At 39.8% G+C, this 21428-nt stretch overlaps 1 protein-coding gene and 1 pseudogene across 1 annotated transcript; both read left to right on the forward strand.

Annotated features, from left to right (window-relative positions):
- Positions 1-1484: 1484 nt before the first annotated feature.
- On the forward strand, positions 1485-1784 carry LOC145955022 (norfluorocurarine synthase 2 pseudogene; annotated as a pseudogene).
- A 2292-nt stretch (positions 1785-4076) lies between these two features.
- LOC145955023 (uncharacterized) lies at positions 4077-5774 on the forward strand. The gene is made up of 4 exons (XM_083069720.1): positions 4077-4463; positions 4540-5068; positions 5434-5579; positions 5646-5774. The coding sequence occupies exons 1-4, from the start codon at positions 4077-4079 to the stop codon at positions 5772-5774; spliced, it is 1191 nt and encodes a 396-aa protein (XP_082925846.1).
- The last annotated feature ends 15654 nt before the right edge of the window (positions 5775-21428 follow it).

Raw genomic sequence — 21428 nt, forward strand, 5'->3', positions numbered from 1 at the left:
ATGGCTAATCAATAAACCCTTCCAATAACATCAAAGATAGAATTGCTATTCAATCCATGTTATTGACTTTATTTGTTGATACTAAAATATGTTTAAAGTGTAGGACAATGAATAAGTATTATATTAACTTTTATGATTTACATGATATTAAAGGGTAGAAGTTCTACTCAATTAATATCATTAACCATAAAAATAAATGTACATAAGAAAAATTATGTTTATATTTTTATTTAAAGAAATAGATTTTGCACAAGGATCCAAGTTAGCAAATGGCTAATCAATAAATCCCTTCAATAACGATAAAAATAGAAATGTTATTTAATTAACGTTATTGGTTGCAACAGATCTTTACTCTTTAGAAAGAAATTTCATATATGAGAGTTTAAGCTAGCAAATGATGACTAGTCATTAAACCCCAGGACCTAATAATGTTAAAGATAAAAATGTTATTCAATTAACATTATTATTGGTCGTATATTAAATATTTTTTTTTTAAATAATAATCTTAAAGGCAACAAATCATATTCACTATATACAAACAATAAGCAAAAATAAATAAACAAACAAATAAAAACAAAATAATAATAATAATAAATAAATAAATAAAAGAAAAATTAAGAGAAGAAACGATACCAAATGAGTTGAATCTTTGAATATAATGATCAAGAAGGTGTTTTTTGGCTACCTTTCACACTACAGAGGTGTCTCACAGATTTTAAGAAATACAAAAGAGAGGGGGAAGAGAGAGAAAAAAAATTCGAGCTCTGAAGAGTACTGGACGAAATTTTTCAGGTCCTCGAGAAATGAGCCCCAGCTGTCTATTTATAGACTTCGGGAAGGGGTCCAGAACGGCTCGTTCCAAAATCGGAACGGCCGTTCTGGACATGGCCGTTGTGTGAAAAATTCGTATACTGGAACGACCCATTCTGAAATCAGAACGGCCCGTTCCAGCATTGAGAATAACACCCAATTTTTTAGACCGGAACAGCCATGGAACGGCCCGTTCCAGATGTAGGAACGGCCCCTTCCGTTTTAGGAACGGCCGTTCCAATATTGGAACGACCCGTTCCAATTTCGGAACAACCCGTTCCAAATTAGGGTTTTTGGCCTTTTTGGAGCCTTGGAACGGCCCGTTCTGGACCTTGGAACGGCCCGTTCCGGGCCCAAAAAAAAATACTTAATTTGTGCTTTTGGGCCCTCTAAAGTCCTGTCTTCTTGTCGGCATGTTTCGGGAGCTCCTTCCCTTCATAGTAGATGTCTATTTCATCACTTTTGTGAGTCCGGATAAAATTGATTATTCACAACAATGAAATATCCCATAGAGGAAACAAAACAGTATTTGCTTTTGGTCCCAAATACTTGTCCAACAAACTCTACCAAGCCTCCCCCATTGAGGTACGTATACTACCTAGTGTAACGCATGCTAATTGACATGTGCTTAGACTTCAGAATAACTTTTTGTTTTCAAGTATTCAACAATAAAAATGAGGATCGGATTGCAGGATATAGAATTGGCCAAGAGTTTGTTAAGGCGAGGGTCTCTCTTTGGCGAAGACTTGTCCCAGCAGAAAAACTTCTCCAAACAGGGATATGGGTCAGTTCCTCTTGCTTTTATCGTTTGCACTGAGGACCTTGCAATTTCTTTGAATTTCCAGCTCTGGATGATTCAAAATGCCGGGATTAATGACGTTGTAGAGATTGAAGGAGCAGATCATATGGCTATGATTAGCAAACCAAAAGAACTATGTGATTCTCTACTGCAAATAGCTACTAAATACACATGATCTATTCATGAAGAATCTTTTAGTTGTTTTTGTTGTGTGTGAAATTGATTTGTGTACGAATTATAAGATCTCGCTTTATACCATTAAACATACCAATAAAGGTAGTCTCTTCATAAATTTTATTCAAGCTGTTAATATATAAAAGGCTTAAATATATTTAAACTACTTTGAATTAGGTCGATTTTCAGATTACTACTTTTTAAATTTTTTTTTATTTAAATTACTTGATTAATATTTTTTTTCCAAATTAGTACCTGACGTTAGTTTCCTCTGTTAAATGATGACGTGACAAACGTACTGCCTTGTCATCGCCCAACGTTGTATGCCATGTCAGCACACAATGGCCACCTCATTTTTTAGGTAAATTGCCACGTCAGATTTGCAAATTTTTTAAAAAAATTAGTTTCGCGCATATGTTGAAAATTTATAAACTCAGAAACCCATTTATCTTCAACCTTCAGGAACTCACAAAATCATGTTTGAAAATTTTTCCTTTTTGATTTTGAAAATATTGAAGTTGTAATTCGTTTTGATTTTCGTTTTCATTCTCCTTTTTCGTGAAGCTGCTCCGTTTTTGTGTTTCTTCAATTTGGAAACGCGCATTGTACGTGGTTGTTTGTTCCTTGGGTTAGAAGTTTGAAGCACCGTTCTTCGATGACCATTTGTGGAGGTGAGATTTTTTACCCATAAATAGAGGTAGTTGTTGTCATTGTTGAAGCATTGCCAAAGTTGTTCTGGACGAAGCCCCTTGCCATTCTCCGTCTGTGTTGAAGGAAAGTGGTTGGTTATGTTATTAGGGTTTACAATTTGATAGCCTTTAACTGTTCTGTTGCTAAGGTTTTTTTGACTCAAAGATTTGGTTTCTTTGCAGTTGTGTTAATGGGTTTCAATTTGAAACTTTATCAAGGGAGTCGTTTTGAGTTAGACCCCGTGATGCATTATGTTGGAGGTAGCGAGCCAGTGCATGTGAAGAATATGGATATGGATAGGTGGTCCTATTTTGAAGCCGTGGGAATTGTAAAAGAAGACTTGGCATATGGAGAGCATTCTGTTAGGTTGTGGTGGAAATTTGGTCCTTCTGATTTCAAAGAGATTAATTGTGATAGTGTTGCATTAGACATGGCAAACTTTGCAATTACTAACAATGTGGAAGTGAAAATGTTTGCAGTTTGTGAAGGTGGAAATGAAGGTTTTGTTGGGGACAATTTCTGTAACATTCGGTTGGATGATTCAGAGGAGGATAGGGTTGCTGGATTAGATGATGAATTTGATATATAAGTTCCTCAATTTGGTCGAGTCAAACTTACTCGAAAGAAGACAGTTGCAAGGAAAAAACATGATGATACTGAGGAGGAGCAGGAAAATGTTGCTCATAGTGTTCACAACCCTGACTTAGAAGGTGTCATAGTTGAAGTAGTTTGGGGTGCTGAGGATGAAGAGCCTGTTGAAATGACTGGCCCTGAACGTGACTTACCAAGTGCTATGCAAATTGACGCACATAAAAATCCTACTATTGCTGCTGGGAATGATGTTGGTGATGGGGATGCTGCTAATGATAGGGATGGTGCTGTTGACAGAAATGCTGGGAATGATGCTGGGAATGATGTTGGAATTGATGCCAATGTTGTTGTTGGAAAAAAAAGAAAGAAAGGAAAAGGTGGTAGAAAAAAGATCAGAATAGAAATACAGAGAATTATGGAATGCATCACAAAGGTTTTGTAAATGCTAGTGAATTTTATAGCTCACAGAGAGTAGAAGAAGATATTGAGCATGGGTATGCTAGTGAGACTTTGAAAAGTGATGACTCTGAGGAAGATGGCCTACGTAGGAAATATGAGCGGTTTAACATAGATTTGTTGAACAAAGACTTCAAGTGGAAGTTAGGATTGGAATTTGGTTTTATTAAAGAATTTAAAGAAGCAATCTTAGAGTACAATGTGTTGAATGGAAAGGAGATAAGGTTTGACTTTAACGACAAGAAGAGAGTCAGGGCAAGGTGTAAACATTGTGTTGAGTACTCTGTGTATGTGAGCAAGGTCAGCAATTGTGAGACTTATAGGCTGAATACTTTGCATGATAAACACGCATGTGGAAGGGTTTTTCATAAAACATGTGCAAAGTCTTCCTGGGTTGCCAAGCTTTTCATAAACAAAATGAAAGCTACAACTAGTGACATGGCATTGAAAGATATAGTTGGTGAAATTCAAGTCAATTATTCGACTGGAATATCAATGTCGAGGGCATGGAGGGCTAAACAAATAGCAAAGAGGTGTCATTGATGGTGACTTTGTAATGCAATCTAAACAACTTTGGAGGTATGCTGCTAAAATTAAACAAAGAAACCCTGCAAATACATGTGTTATCAACGTTCAGAGGCCATGTTTGAATATATCACCAACATTTAGAAGTTTCTACATATGCCTCGAAGGTTGTAAATCAACATTTAAAAAGGCATGTCGCCCTTTTGTAGGTGTTGATCGATGCCACCTAAAGACAAAGTATGGAGGTCAACTATTGATTGCTGTTGGTAGAGACCCAAACGATCAATATTTGCCCTTGGCATTTGCTATTGTGGAAACTGAGATGAAAGAGTCATGGAGATGGTTTCTGAATTTGCTTTTAGAGGATATTGGTGATGCACAAACCAACAAATGGGTTTTCATGAGTGACCAACAAAAGGTAAATTAATTCATACCTGCTGACTATAATTGTGTAAGTTTTTGGTAATATTTATACTAATTGTCATTTTGTACAGGGTTTTCTACAAGTGTTTGAAGAGTTTCCTGTCCCAATTGAACATAGGTTCTGTTTGAGACATTTGTACAATAATTTCAAAAAGAAATTTGGAGGAGGTGTGCAACTAAGAGACTTAATGATGGGTGCTGCCAAAGCAACATATGAAGAACTGTGGAAGTCTAAGATGCAACAAATTAGAGATCTGAATGAGGCTGCATATTGGTGGTTATATAACCTTGACAGAAAAGCATGGTGTAAGCATAAATTCTCCTCTCATACAAAGTGTGATTTATTGATGAATAATTTGAGTGAGGCCTTTAATAGTACCATACTTGTTGCTAGGGATAAGCCAATCATAACCATGTTTGAGTGGATTAGGATGTACCTCATGAATAGGTTTTCAAACCTTAGAGATAAGTGTAAAAATTACACAGGTCAAATTATGCCTAAACTTTTGAAGAGGCTAGATTGGGAGGTTGAAAAATCTGGGAATTGGGTTGCATGTTGGGGTGGGGATGGAGATTTTGAGGTGAGCCACTTACACAATGGTGAGAAGTTTATTGTTGACATAAACCAAAATTATTGTAGCTGCAATTTCTAGAATTTGGTAGGCATTTCATGCAGGCATGTAGTGGTTGCGCTACAATTTAGAAAGTTGAACTTCATGAATTATGTTGATAGTTGTTATTCTAGGGATACATATATTATGTGCTATGCAAACAAGATTTCAGCCACAAATGGGCAGGATATGTGGCCTAAAAGTCAATTTGATGAGATTCAACCACCTAAAAATAAAAGGGGCCCTAGGCGACCAAAAAACTGAGAAGAAGAGAACCAGGTGAAATTGACCCAAATGTGACAAAACTCACAAGGGACTTTGGAAAGTATAGGTGTAAGAGATGTGGTGTTCTAGGACATAACACCAGAACCTGTGCAAAGCCAGCACCAACACAACAATCAGCCAATCAAACACACACTAATGAAACACCAGCACCAGATCTGAATGTTGGACCAGATACACAACATGTTGCACCTGAAGGAGTTACCACAAGAAAGAAGGTATATGATATAATAATAACAAATTCATTTCTTATATACAAATACTAATCTTTTACCTTTTTGTAGGGAAGAAACATGAGACCAAAATTGGTGCCAAGAAGACCCTCCAAAGGAGTAACCACAACAAAAAAGCAAGTAGATATAAATGATGAGATGATGCAACAGAAACATCAATTGCAGAAGGACCAATTCTAGAAGGACCAAGTGCACCAGAAAAAGAACCATAGCAGGAACAGAGGAGAAAGGAATACATGTTTTTTTAGGATTACTTTTGCTGCAAAATGTGTATTTAATCATGTTCATCTTTTGGGGACTGTCGCAACCCGAAAATTTCCGATCTTGCGACCTATGATTTAGACATCCTTTTAAAGATCTCATCAATTAAGGAATGCCCGGACACCAGACTAATCCTTAATTAATGGTTTTGAAAATAGGTTCATGGAGTCGCCACCAATATTTTACTCAAAACATTGGAAAAAGAAAGGTTTTTAAAAGTCCAATAATGGCCTTGATAACCAGAATTGGGTTCGGGAGTCGGTTACGTGTAGGGAAGGTATTAAGCACCCCTACAACGCCCTTAATCGGTACCCTATGACGAAGTTAACATTATAAATAATAATAATATAAATATTAAATCCCCTTTTATTGATGACTATTTACATGCTTGAAATTTAAATTAAACAATTGACTCTAAAATATCTACATGATTATTTTTATTATAATGATGTTTATCAGAAATAAGAAACAAAGATAAAAATAAAGGAGAGAGAAGAAGATTGACTGAAATACCTCGTATCAAGCTTTGTTAATGGTGATTCTAGGTGCTTTGTGGCGACCTTTTCACACTACAATACCTCACAAACTCTCAAGAAATACAAGAGAGAGAAAGAGAGAGAAGGAGAGAGAAATTTCGAGCTCTGGACGAAATTTTGGAGTCCCCCTTAACTGCTGGCCGAGATTCTCTATTTATAGGCATCAGATGTGGGCCGGAACGGCCCGTTCTGGATTCGGAACGACCCGTTCCGGATCCGAACGTTATGCAGTACATTTGCACCCTAGAACGGCCCGTTCTGAAACCAGAACGGCCCGTTCCAGGGGACCAAAACGGCCCGTTCTGATTTCAGAACGGCCGTTCTGGGGTACAGATTTTAAGCCCCCTTGATTGGTTCGGAACGGCCCGTTCTGGTCTAGAACGGCCCGTTCCAACCTATATTTTTTTAGGCTTTTTAGAAGCCCAGAACGGCCCGTTCTGATTGAGAACGGCCCGTTCCAGACTTGGGAACGGCCCGTTCCGATTTTGGAACGGCCCGTTCCGGGCCACTAAAAAATTGGTTTGGGCCTTTGGGCCCTCTAATGTCCTATCTTGTTATTTGTATGCCCCCCGGACGAAATTGGGTGTCTACAGCTGCCCCTCTTTACTTGTCCTTTGGAATAGCTGTGTTGCTTTTCCAAAGGCAAGTAAAGACGTAGACATTTCGTCCGGGTCTTCTTCCCGTCTCTGTGTTGGTGCTTCTGCGTTGCTTCCCTTGGACAGGTGTATTTGCTCGTATCCTCACCCTTTAGAGCAGTTGAGCATTGATTGTGTACTCAAGGTTGATAAACTGTACACCTGATCTTCAGTCTTCGAGTAGAAGCTCCATTGTTTCTCTTGTGATAATGTGTGCCTTTATTTGTTGCTTGTTGAAGAGGGAGTATATTATGAGCTCAGCCTCTCCAGGCTGGACTGATATTTAGGGCTTCAGCCGGCCCACAGGTGGGAGCTCGATGGCAATCCCGATTTTGACTTTGAAGAACTCGGCGGTACCCTCATTGTCATTCACTGATTTCAGAGGCTCAACGGCGGCTCTCGATCAAGCTTGGCTGATTTTAAGGCTTCAACCAACCTATGGTGGGAGCTCGGCAGCATCCCGGTTTCAATTTCGAGGAACTCGGCGGTACCCTCGTTATTGTGGTAGTATTTTCGTAGCCTCTTCAGGCCGTAGTATTTTCGTAGCCTCTTCAGGCCATAGTATTTTCGTAGCCTCTTCAGGCCGTAGTATTTTCGTAGCCTCTACAGGCCGTAGTATTTTTGTAGCCTCTACAGGCCGTAGTATTTTTGTAGCCTCTACAGGTCGTAGTATTTTCGTAGCCTCTACAGGCCGTAGTATTTTCGTAGCCTCTTCAGGCCGTAGTATTTTTGTAGCCTCTTCATGCCGTAGTATTTTCGTAGCCTCTTCAGGCCGTAGTATTTTCATAACCTCTCCAGGCCGTAGTATTTTCATAGCCTCTCCAGGCCGTAGTATTTTCATAGCCTCTCCAGGCCGTCTGCTGGTGTTGATGATGTGATTTCCCCTTGACGAGGATTGTTAATAAGTGGTGCCCTTGTGTTGGTGGGCAAAGGAGTAGATGGTTGACAGAGATTCTGGTGTTGCCCCTGCCATGTGAGTATTGTGATGCCTCTCCAGGCGCCTTTATTGTGGGATGGCTGGTAAGTTTTTGGTGTTGTTCTTGTCAAGGTGAGTATTGTGATGCCTCTCCAGGCGTCTGCTTGTGGTAGGGTTTTTTCTGAATTTCATTTTTATTTAGCTTTGGCTCTTTCGTGTTTGAAGCTTGCCTTTTTTGCTATCATATTTTGAATGCTTCGGCTTTTTTGACATTTTCGAAGCTTGCCTTTTTCTCATGTTGCTTCTTTTTTTTTATTGTCATCATTGATGGAGGAATCTATTCCTATGATGTTGTTATCTGCTGAATCTTTATTGATGAGTATTATTTTGGAAGCCACTCCTGGCTTTGGTAGGAAAACATTCCTGGTCTTGGCACTTTCATGAATCTTCCATTATTCGGTTGAGGAGTAGGGCGCGATGGCCTCTTCATGCTTATGAGTCTGCTTATTTGGTTGATTCTATTCCACTATTGATATGTCTTTGCTTAGTGGGCACATAGAATCACTTCATGTTGTCGTTTGCCACTGCTTGGCTCATGCTCGGCTATTTTACTTTGACGAGTGTTTTGTCCTGATGGCTCCTTCTGACCCATAACAAGTAGAATGCATGGATGCATGGATGCAATGAAAATGCAAGACAGGAATGATTCTTTTATTTTTTGTGTAACGCCCTTCCATATGCCCCTAACTTATATGCATGCGATGCAGTTTATGCTCATGTGTTTGTTCCTAAAGATGCAATTTATTTTTGTCGGGAAATTAACCTCTACGTGTTAAGGTTAATGGTGACGATTCCTTTTTATCCATGTCGTTTGTGATTATCGTCGGGATATGTTCTTTTGAGCCCAAGCTTCAATGGCTCCTTGACTATCCAGTCGATGTGTGGTCAAGCGTCTCTAACCTCTATTTGAGGACATCTCGGCCTTCCCTCCGTGAGTATTCACTGTGCATTTTCCGTGTATCTTTTCGGTACCATTTTAATGCCATAAGGGTTAAGAGAAAAAGAAGGGATGTTTGTATTTATTTATCTTTTTTCAAAAGGGTTGTTAGAAAGGATTTTTCAAAAAAGGGGTTTTTAGAAGAAGGGCTGGCCAAGGTAGGCTTTGGTGTTTAGGGTTATTAAACAAACGTATTTGCTGCAAGGAAGCTATTATTGTGTTTTAGCCTTTTTGGAAAGTGGAGTGATGACTTGGGTTTGTGCTTTGTTTAGATGATCCCCTGAGCTGCCTTTCAGTTTTCAAACTCAGGTCACTGCTTTGACGTCCTAACTTTTGCCTAGGTTACTTGAGATGCGTTCCCTAGCGGACATTTTTTTTATCATTACTTTTGCCTAGGTTACCCTTTTTTGATTGTGGGTTGCCTAGCAGATCTTGCCCTAACTTTTGCGCAGCCCCCTTGGTGGGTTTCCTGCCAGGCTTTCATTTTTTCAGCGTTTGTGAGGTATGGGATGTCTTTATTTTATCAAACCCTAGTCATGTCTGGATTCATGTGATTACTTTGTTATCCTTTCCATGCTATTATCGAGTAACATCTTTGTCGCAAATACAACTTGTTTATTAAGGGTTGATGGATGAGGTCTAGAGTGAATATTTATAGGGAGAAGAGAAATGAAAGAATGTTATGGCATTTAAAATAGTACTTCCAATTTACACGTGCCCCTTTAGCAAAGCTCGAAGGCCCGGGCATGCCCCGAGTTCGTGATTCATACACAGAGAGATAGACAGAAATTGCCCCCTAGAGAGTCATGAATGATTTGATAATTTCCAAAAGAAAACCTTTCCACTTGTTTGAACGTCGGTGTTTTGCATTTGGAGTGAAACCTTTGTGAATTCTTGCTTTCGAAGGGAATACTCGAACCACCTTTCAATTCCAACTCAGATAGACATTTCTTATTTTTATATATCCCTACTTTTGCATAGGACGTATCCTATCAGGATTTTGATTTTTTTTTTCACCCTAATTTTTGCCTAGGACGCCATTTACGGGTTTTCATCCTAACGGGTTTTTTGTATGCAATGTCTTTATTCTTCAATTGGGTTTTGTCATGTAATTCCCTAAAAAGCAAGGATTCGTCCATTCTTGACCATTCCTCTTATCCTGACAATTGTTGTTTCTGTATGAGAAAGTCTCATGTTTGAATCGTCAATTTGGGCGTGTGATGCCCCCAATTACTGATAAGTGTTCCCCGATTTGATGTGTCAGGCTCACATTTGATTACAGTAATTTCCATTATCCGACTAACACGCACAAATTAGATTTCCCTTTTTATTCTTATTTATTATTTACAAAGAAGGCGTGTTATCTATATGAAACCTAGAATAGGATACAAGGTCACTTGAGAGATTCAATGAATATGTGCCTTCCATTTCTAATGAATGCAAATGCTAAACTAAAAAATGCATGATATTTGTTTTTGCCTAAATTTTATCATTTTTTTTTGTTACTAAAGGGGAATGATGCATGATTTTTGCTATATATATTTTTTAAAATAAACTACCCTATATGATGCTTTAGAGTTAGGGTATACAGAAGAGCGTTAGTTTTAGTTTTTTTATTGATATCTGTTTGTTTGTAATTTTTATCTATTTGAAATAAATAAACACAAACAAATGCAATGCTCAAACAAATGTACACCCGCGAACAGTCACGTTTAAATCCTTGGTCTGTGGTCCCTGCAAGAAAAGTGCATTGTATAGGACGGTTCTAATCTCACTGGTCTTAAGGTCCCCAAGGTGCCCCCATTATAGGGACCCAGTATCTCTGTCGCCGTCACCTGGCAAACTCTAAGATTTGTCGCAGTATTTCGGGCTAGAGTAACCGGTTATCACCTTGAGTGTGATTTCCGACAAGGCTTGCAGGCTCCAAGGCCAAACTTGGGCCGGTCGTACGTCAACCACTCCCTATGTTTATTACCCTCATGCCCCCGGGTGTAAGGGGAACTGTTGTGTGCAAAGGTTTGTGTACAATTTTTATTTCAAACAAATGCTGAATTTAAACAGGCAAACAAATATTAAAGTCAAACAAAGAAAATAAACAAGGTAAAGGGGAAAAAATATTTAAATTATTATTTTTATTTTATTAACTTCATCAATTAAATGGGCCTGACCCTCTTTAAACGTCCCCAGCGGAGTCGCCATCTGTCGCAACCCGAAAATTTCCGATCTTGCGACCTATGATTTAGACATCCTTTTAAAGATTTCATCAATTAAGGAATGCCCGGATACCAGACTAATCCTTAATTAATGGTTTTGAAAATAGGTTCATGGAGTCGCCACCAATATTTTACTCAAAACATTGGAAAAAGAAAGGTTTTTAAAAGTCCAATAATGGCCTTGATAACCAGAATTGGGTTCGGGAGTCGGTTACGTGTAGGGAAGGTATTAAGCACCCCTACAACGCCCTTAATCGGTACCCTATGACGAAGTTAACATTATAAATAATAATAATATAAATATTAAATCCCCTTTTATTGATGACTATTTACATGCTTGAAATTTAAATTAAACAATTGACTCTAAAATATCTACATGATTATTTTTATTATAATGATGTTTATCAGAAATAAGAAACAAAGATAAAAATAAAGGAGAGAGAAGAAGATTGACTGAAATACCTCGTATCAAGCTTTGTTAATGGTGATTCTAGGTGCTTTGTGGCGACCTTTTTACACTACAATACCTCACAAACTCTCAAGAAATACAAGAGAGAGAAAGAGAGAGAAGGAGAGAGAAATTTTGAGCTCTGGACGAAATTTTGGAGTCCCCCTTAACTGCTGGCCGAGATTCTCTATTTATAGGCATCAGATGTGGGCCGGAACGGCCCGTTCTGGATTCGGAACGACCCGTTCCGGATCCGAACATTATGCAGTACATTTGCACCCTAGAACGGCCCGTTCTGAAACCAGAACGGCCCGTTCCAGGGAACCAGAACGGCCCGTTCTGATTTTAGAACGGCCGTTCTGGGGTACAGATTTTAAGCCCCCTTGATTGGTTCGGAACGGCCCGTTCTGGTCTAGAACGGCCCGTTCCAACCTATATTTTTTTAAGCTTTTTAGAAGCCCAGAACGGCCCGTTCTGATTGAGAACGGCCCGTTCTAGACTTGGGAACGGCCCGTTCCGATTTTGGAACGGCCCGTTCCGGGCCACTAAAAAATTGGTTTGGGCCTTTGGGCCCTCTGATGTCCTATCTTGTTATTTGTATGCCCCGCGGACGAAATTGGGTGTCTACAGGGACCGTATTGTGCCTTTTTATGACAATGAAATTATAAACAATGTGTATCGTGCAGTGTCCACCTTTTGGGACCACAATTTTGTGTCTTTCTATCTCAGCATGCTATGTACAATATTCAAGTAGTCAAATGAAAATTATTAAATTTGTAGGTACTAATGTATGACATAACTTTTGGTTGTGTTATGCAAAAACTACCATCATTCAGGTAGTATTATAAAAATTGTTAATATTTGAAGGTAGTAAGTTGTATAACTTATAAATATGCAGGTAGTAATATGCGATGCTATATATTTCGAAATACTAAGTTACATAACTTAGTGTTTCTACAACAACAAGATATGAAATATTGATTTCAATTGAATACTATTTTAGTTCAAAACATATTCAAAACATACTTGTTTATAGTGCAGATAAACCTTCATTATTTTTGCAAATCAATTCAATTAAATATAGTTCACAATTGCATTCAAACCATTAAACTACATTCAAACCATCAAATTGCATTCAATTACAAACTGTTAAGAGTGTACATTTTTGCTACCAACATTGACTGCTATTATAATGCTTATAACTGTCATGAAAACCTAAAGCACTATCACTACAAATCCTAACATCTTGACCCTATTTCTCTCAACTAAAATCTTTTTCTTCTTGTGTGAAATTTTCAAATTCAATAACGCAAGTTGTTCATGAACAACAGAACATTCTTCCTGAAGCCCTGCAATTTCTTTTTTGCTTTTTGCAATTTTCTCTTCATTTGCTTTTTCTACATCCATTAAAGTACTAATTCTTAACTTCAACTTTTCAATTTCGCGAATGTGACTCCCTAAGACAGATTCACCCACAGATGTGTTGTCACCATCTTTAACCCAAAGAAAAAAATTGCAACATTTAGGTTCCTGCAACCAAAAATTTAAACAAAATTGTTATAAACAAAGGAAAACCCTAAACCCTAACCCAATAGATGCCATTTGCAAAGCACAAAATTAAAACCAACTTACGTTCCAATTACGACATCTCCAAAACCTTTTACCAGGATTATCTTTGCTATGGGATGTCAAAATGATAGCGGGTTTCTTACATTTACAACTGATGGGTGTTCCTGTAGAAGACGAGAACGATGAACCACGGAAGGAACTCATTTGATGAAGACAAACCCAAACCCAACTTCCGTCAACGACGAAGACAAACGAAAAACAACCCTAACCCCTTCTCTCCTTCTTCTCTTTCTTTCACAGTTCTTCTTCTTCACCCACGAGAGAGTTCTTCTTCTTCTTTTAGGGTTTTTTTAATTTTTTGTCAGACCCCTCTTTCAGTTTCTTATTAAGTCTCAAACGTGAAGAATGAGGCGACCATTATGTGCTGACATGACATACAACGTTGGGCGATGACGTGGCAGTCTGTTTGCCACGTCATCATTTAACAGAGGAAACTAACGTCAAGTACTAATTTGAAAAAAAAAATATTAGTCAGGTAATTTAAAAAAAAATTAAAAAGTAGTAATCTGAAAATCGGCCTAATTCGAGGAAGTTTAAACATATTTAAGCCTATATAAAATTGTATTCTTGTTTATATTCACTATATCGTGAATAAATGAAATATTTGTCAAATAAATGTAGGTGTCGTTCTTATTAAAAAAATTGAATTATAAACAATAATTTAATCATAAAACTATTAAAACTATAAACATGAAGTTTTTCCTATATGCTCTTTGTGAATAATAACGTGGGTGTGATTATTGTTGGGAAAGATAATAAATAATAACAATTAAGCATAAATAAAATTGAATCTTTTTCTATTGTATAAACAATAATAAGTTCTAGGAGTAATAAGATAATTTTATACCTATAACAAGATGCACAAAAAATAAAAATAAAAATTAATATACACCAAATTTTAATGGAAAAACCGTCAATTAATGTGAGGTAAAAACTTATGGAACCTAATCCATTAAAAATTCACTAATAATAATTAATAGATATATCACAAGTCCTCTTGAAATCAACAAGAATTACTAAAAATAGTTCCTCACCAATATGGTAGATGACAATACAAGAAAATCTCAAATAGGTATTATGAATATATACATGTAGGAATTTCCTGAGATGGATTGCACGTTGACTATCATAGTACAAAACTTGTTTTTCTTATGAAAGTTTCAACTCTTGTAAGAACTTATGCATCGACAAGAGTTCCTTGGCAGCTTCTTTTATAGTAATATATTCTACCTTTGTAGAAGATAAAACAACACATTTTGCAATTTATACTACCATGACATTACCCCCTGTAAAAGTCATCATATAACAAGAAGTAGACTTCTTGGAATCCACATCACCAGCCATGTCAATATTTGTGTAACCATTCAACACAGACTCACCACTTCTAAAACACAAATAGGCTCTAGAAGTATCTTTGAGATACCTAGGTATCCACTTCACAACTTACAATGCTTTTTAGCTTAATTAGAGAGAAAATGACTAACTACACCAACAACATGAGCAATATCTTGTCTTTTACACACCATCATATTCATCAAGTTACCAATTGTAGATACATATAAAATCTTCTACATTTCTTATTTATATTTCTCAATTGTAAGACATTGCTTAGAGCTTAACTTAAAAGTGACCTACTAGTGAAGTACGTACTAAAGACTTGGAACTGCCCATATTAATCTCTCCAATACCTTCTCAATGTACTTTTGTTGTGATAATCACAATTTACTATTCTTCCTGTTACGAATAATCTTCATGTCAAGGATTTTCCTTATAGGACCCAAATCCTTCATATTACAAAGAACTTGTTCAATTCTATTTTGAAATTTTGAATCTCTCTCATGTCATTATCAACAATCAACATGTCATCCATATAAAGCAAGATAATAATAAATTTTTAATCCAAAAATATCTTCACAAACACACAATGATCAGAAGAGGTTTTGTCATATCCATGATTCATCATGATGGAATCAAATTTTCTATATCATTTCCTTGGAGCTTGTTTGAGCCCATACAAGTTTAAACAAGCTCTTCTTCAATTTGCAAACAACTTTTTCTTTTTCTTTGATTATAAAACCTTCAAGTTGCTCTATGTAAATTTCTTTCCCTAAGTCATCGTGGAGGAAAACATTCTTCACATCAAGTTATTTAACCTCCATGTTCAAATTAGATGCTAGGCCAAACACAACTTTGATTGCAGACATCTTGACCACTAGTGAAACTATTTCTTTAAAATCAACTCCTATCTTTTGACTAAAATCTTTCATAACCAACCTTGCCTTGTACCTTGGTCGTGAGCATTTCTCTCAAATTTCAACCTTTCCTTGTACCTTGGTCGTGAGCCTTCACCAACTCAAATGTATGATTCTCATGTAAGGATTTCATCTCCTCTTGTATCGCTTTATACCATTTATCTTTCAATATAGGGAAATATTTTTGTGAAATTAGATTTTCTCAATTAAGGCACTATACGTAGTTCAGGAGGAATAAGCCTTACTCATTCATGTCGCCACCCGCCGAAACGGACCTTGGCATTCGCGACGATGGTCGGACTCTTTTAAAGTTTGGAAAAAATGATGGTTTGTTAGAACGACTTATTCTCAAACCGAGACCTCATCGAGCTAACAATTTTATTTAAATGACTCTCACCAATCCATGTTAATCCCAAGCGGGACCCTCCATGGATTAGTGGTTTTCGTAAAAAGAAGGGTTCTTGGAGTCGCCACCAATATTTTACTCAAAACATTGGAAAAAGATATAAGGCAATTGATTTTCATAAATCAACCTTGGCCATTACAACCAGAGTTGGGTAAGGGAGTCGATTACGTGCGAGGAAGGTGTTAGCACCCCACAACGCCCCTTTCGAGTTTCCTATGACGGATTATTTCATAAATAACAATGTAAAATTACTAAATTACCCCTATTTATTAGAAACGATTATAGATTAAATATTTACATGATGAAAGCTCTAAACATGTAATGCGACAATCAAAAATCAATAAAAGCGGTAAAAGAAAGGATTTAGAAAGAAACCTCCGAAGCGGGCTTTTATATATATCAGAACAACGTTAGGAGGCTTTTTGGCGCTCCTTCCCACTACACGTCCGCTCGCTCCTTTCCCCTAAAGACAAATTTTTACTATGGAAATCAAAAAAGATTTCCCTTCGACTTGTTAGAATCTCAAGCTAATGGCTCATGACTCAAGAACTTCGTCGGATCGGCTCCCAGAGAGATTTCTAGGGCAGAGAATAGCTCAAAAACCCAAGAATACTTAGCAGGAGGGTTGAGGAATGTGTAAAAAGTGTGGGAGGACGTGCCAATGACGTCCTATTTATAGGATTGAGGCGCAATACGGCCTGGGAGGTCAATACGGCCCGTACTGGGTTTTTGAACTACAGTACGGCCGTATTGAATTTGGTACGGCCGTACTGAAGTTCAAAAACTTCAGTACGGCCGTATTGAGTTCACTACGGCCGTATTGCAGTTCAAATGGTTCAGTACGGCCGTACTGAACCTCTGGGAGGGCGTATTGAGCTCCAATCCTCGCACACCCTTATTCTAAGCTACTCTAAGACTAGACTTACAAAGAATCATCCTAGGGTCTTCCAGGAGTCCTTCCGGCTGACTTTCCTTCGGTCTTCGAGAGTCTTTGAGTCTTATTTCCGACCCGGACAATTTTAGGGGTCTACAGCTGCCCCCCCTTTACTTAGTCAAACGGATTTTTGGTGTACCGGTTGATAAGTAAAGGAGTTGACCCAATTGTCCGGGGAACATGCCACCCTTCCGACTTGTAGTGTCTTCAGGTGGGAAAACTGTTGAGTAGCCTCTCCAGGTTAAGTATTAGTCGTCGCCTCTCCAGGCTCGTTGCATACTTCGGTGTTTCTGACAACCTCGGTAGCGTGAGTTTGCCCTCTCCAGGGTCTGCATGCCTCCATGTTTCTGACGATGTTGGCAGCTGCATACCTCCGTGTTTCTGACGACGGGGTAGTTGAGTATTAGTCGTCGCCTCTCCAGGCTCGTGCATACCTTGGTGTTTCTGACAATCTCGGTAGCGTGAGTTTGCCTTCTCCAGGGTGTGCATGCCTCCATGTTTCTGACGATGTTGGCAGCTGCGTACCTCCGTGTTTCTGACGATGGGGTAGCTGAGTATTAGTCGTCGCCTCTCCAGGCTCGTGCATACCTTGGTGTTTCTGACAACCTCGGCAGCTGCATACCTCCGTGTTTCTGACGACGGGGTAGCTGAGTATTAGTCGTCGCCTCTCCAGGCTCGTTGCATACTTCGGTGTTTCTGACAACCTCAGTAGCATGAGTTTGCCCTCTCCAGGGTGTGCATGCCTCCATGTTTCTGACGATGTTGGCAGCTGCGTACCTCCGTGTTTCTGACGACGGGGTAGCTGAGTATTAGTCGTCGCCTCTCCAGGCTCGTGCATACCTTGGTGTTTCTGACAACCTCGGTAGCTGCATACCTCCGTGTTTCTGACGACGGGGTAGCTGAGTATTAGTCGTCGCCTCTCCAGGCTCGTGCATACCTTGGTGAGTCTGACAACCTCGGCAGCTGCATACCTCCGTGTTTCTGACGACGGGGTAGCTGAGTATTAGTCGTCGCCTCTCCAGGCTTGTTGTATACCTCAGTGTTTCTGATCACTTTGGCAGCTTGAGTTTGCCCTCTCCAGGGTCTGCGGTTTGCCCTCCCCAGGGTTGCATACCTCCGTGCTTCTGGTCACTTTGGTAGCGTGAGTTTGCCCTCTCCAGGGATTTGAGATGATTTTGTCTCCACAGTCCATGATGTTGTTTCGACGGTTGTTTTCGATTTTGGTGCCGCTGAAGGCTGGATAACGCAGGGATCCGTCTAGGAGATGTGCAGTTACTCATAGGTTCTTGTGTCCCAACTTTCCATTGCGTAGTTGGTGCCCACTGGGGGAATTCTGATTCCTTGGGGATGTAGACACAAAGATGCTCTTTCTGATGTGAGCGGTGCCTTATGGTTGGCTGACGTCCTTTCGACGGTGGTGGAGTATCCCGGTTATCCTTATTCGGGTGACTCTTTTTTATTTTTCTGGTTTTGTTGCCTCTGTGTAGGCTGTTATCCGCTGGGGGATTCTGTCGTATTGATCTTGATTGGCCTCTTCTGTTAGGCGGATTATCTTGACGCTCGGCGTGTATCTGAATACCGAATTTCACTTGGGGAATGGGTATTAATCTTTTTGGATTTTCTCTTTTTGAAGCAGTGCCTCTGAGTAGGCAAATGGGAATTGAGGATCTTGTGTATCCCAGAGTATTATTTAGACAGCCTCTGCAGGCTTAGCTTCACTCGTCGCTTGAGTTGGAAAGCCATCTTCCACTGAGGAAGTCTGAGTTCTTTGACTTGGATGTTTTCGTTTGGATGATCATGCTTCCATTAGGGAATCTGGCTGATCTTGCTCTGATAGCTTTCACTGAGAATTCGGCCTAAGAGTGCAAGTTGAGATGTCTCTAGGGAGTATTATTTCGGCAAGCCTCTCCAGGCTCAGTTATTCTGTATGATTGTTTGATTTTCTGAATTTTTCCTTTTTTTTTGTCGATTTTTGGCTTTTTCTGTACAGAAATTGAAATGCTAAAGAGCTTTGAATTCAAAGTGGAGAATTTCATTAAATGAAAATGGATTTGTACAATGAAAAGTGGGGCACAGCCCGATCCATCAAATAAACAAAAAGTAAGAAAAAGAGGTCGGTCTTCACTCCTCTGCCGGCGGATCCTGTGGAGGGTCTGGGAAGCGACGATGCAGCTAGACTGACAGGCTGTCAAAATCCTGTCTGAGGGCGTCGATACTGTGCTGCGCCATGTCGAATCGAGTGTCGATGCTCTGTTGCAACGCATCGAAACGAGCATCGAAGTAGGCCCTGTCCTGCTGTGAGGTGTCGGGCTCTGGCTGCGGGTCCACATCACCTGGGAGCTCGATGTTCTCGAAGAGCTCGCTGAAGGTGTCGTGTGTGGTCGCTCGTACAAATTGCCTCCCTGCCCTGGCAATGATCTTCATGTTGATCAGGGTGGCAGCATTGATGGGCTTGGGCGCCAACTCCCCTGCATCTATGCCATCGGGGCACCCCCAAGTCTCGGCGAGTCGTGAAAGGAGCGTGGAGACCATGATGTATCCTCGCCGAGCGTCACTACCCTCTCTTGTCCCCAAATTCTTTATGTGCTCGAGGAAAAAGAATCCGGGGTTGGCCCTCTGTCCGGTGACCATGCAATAAAGAGCCAGCAGATCCTGTCGCGTCACTGACTCGGGGCTCTTTGGTCTGGCATGGATGGAGCCGGTGATCAGCTTGTGGTAGATCCGTAGCGCCGTCGGGAGCCGAGTACCCTTCACTCCGGCGTGGTAGTCCATATGACCCGTGAGCTCTCTCCACATCTCGTTCGGGGTCAGATTATCGGGACACTCGCAGATGGCGTCCCGATACTCCAGTTGATCAGCTCGCTGAAAGAAGCCGGCCTGGACGTTGAATTCGTCCAGTGTTAAGGAGCGGTATCCTCCCCTCATCCAAAAATCCACTGAGTAGACTGTCGCGCCAAAGCTGTTCGTCGACTCAATGACGCCGACGGTAGCCAGAAACTCCTTCGTCGCAGTCGGGAAGATCTGAGGGTGGGGATCAAGGAGGAATCCCCATCCTATGGCGTTGATGTAGCCTCGGACCTCATCCTCCCATTCCATCGCCCGGAGAATGGTGAAGTCGAGCACCCTTGACGGCTGGAATATGAATGACTCAAGGAGCTCCAGCCTCTCTTGATGCCGCGCGGTCATTTCGAGTTGCGCGGGGACCCTGTGCCTCTTTCTTGATGACTCGGCCATTTCTCGGAATTGGGGGGGAGCTCAGACTCACTCACAGATAAAGTATGCAGAGGGATGAGAATGCTGTGCAGAATGAGAGGGGGAAGGGGCGTATTTATAGAAAAAAGTAGGTCAGTACGGCCCGTATTGAATTCAGTACGGCCGTACTGACCTTACCGTTATTGTACAAAATGGGGGCCAATACGGGCCGTATTGAATTCAATACGCCCGTATTGGTGTGACCGTTATGGCCAATACGGGCGTATTCAACTCAGTACGCCCGTATTGAGTTAAAAATATGTGCATAACCCTAATTTTAATACGGGCGTACTGAATTGGATACGGCCGTATTGAGTTTTTTTTTTTTTTTTTTTTTTTTTGTAAACAGAGAATAAGTGATCTTCCAGTACACCTATCATCTGTATGCATGTATGCGGTATGATGCACCTAATTCTATTTGATTTATTTTTTCAAAAGAATTAACCGATGCGTTTCTTTGCTTGGATTTTGCCATTCCTCTTAGACGGGCTGTGCGCTGCCGATTTCTGTAACCGAGGAATGATGCGTGTTATATTGAGATTGGTGTCATCAACCCAGTGATCCTTCCCTTCCTTTAGAAGATGTATCAACCCTCCTATTGACCACTATATCTCCATGTTTCCGCTAGATTACTCTAAAATCGTTTGGGACAAGAGAAAAGAAAGGAAAGATATTTTTTGTTCGGAAGTTTGTGTTTTAGAGGGGATTATTATTGTTTTGAAAATGGTTTTTGTAAGAATGGCTGGCCAGGGTAGGCTTATGTGTTCAGGCTTGTTTGATTAAACACTTATGAAGTTAAGGAAGTCTTGTTATTGACGTTGTGATTTGACAACTTAGATAGTTTCCCTTGAACCTTTCTTTTTGGATTCAGCTCATGGTACCATCATGGATTTCTTTTGCTTTTTGATTGTCCTTATTTTTTCCTAAAACACCCCTTTGTGGCGTCTCAGCGGACCTTTGTTTTTGTTTATTTTTGCAACCCTAACTTTTGCCTAGGTCACCCTTTCGTGGGATTCCTAGCGGGTTCTTTACTCTTATTTTTGCGCAACCCCCTTTTTGGGTTTCCTGCCGAGCTTTTTTTGTTTTTAGGATTTTTGTTTTTTTAAAGGATTTCTTTTTTATCCATGATGGCACTTGTCGAGGCCAAGGAATGGTGCTCCAAGTTGTCATACACACTTCCACATAAAAATGATGCGGGTTTATTGTTATTAAGACAATTTCAACTTCATTCATGCTTATTCAAACAGGGTTAAAAATAACGTGGTCTAGAAATTTATTGTAAGCAAGAAGAGAAGCAGTAAGAATTAATAAAGAATGATTTTATTATAATCCTAACGGAAACATGTGCCCTATCG

This window comes from Cajanus cajan, chromosome 2 (genome assembly GCF_000230855.2).
Source record: "Cajanus cajan strain Asha chromosome 2, NIPB_CcT2T_4, whole genome shotgun sequence".
NCBI lineage: Eukaryota > Viridiplantae > Streptophyta > Magnoliopsida > Fabales > Fabaceae > Cajanus > Cajanus cajan.

Excerpts from the sequence above, each read along its gene's own strand:
- LOC145955023 (XM_083069720.1), top strand. The coding sequence starts at position 4,077 with ATGCAATCTAAACAACTTTGGAGGTATGCTGCTAAAATTAAACAAAGA. Across the intron at positions 4,464-4,539 it reads TCATGAGTGACCAACAAAAG|GGTTTTCTACAAGTGTTTGA; the intron begins GTAAATTAATTC and ends CATTTTGTACAG. Across the intron at positions 5,580-5,645 it reads GAGTTACCACAAGAAAGAAG|GGAAGAAACATGAGACCAAA; the intron begins GTATATGATATA and ends ACCTTTTTGTAG.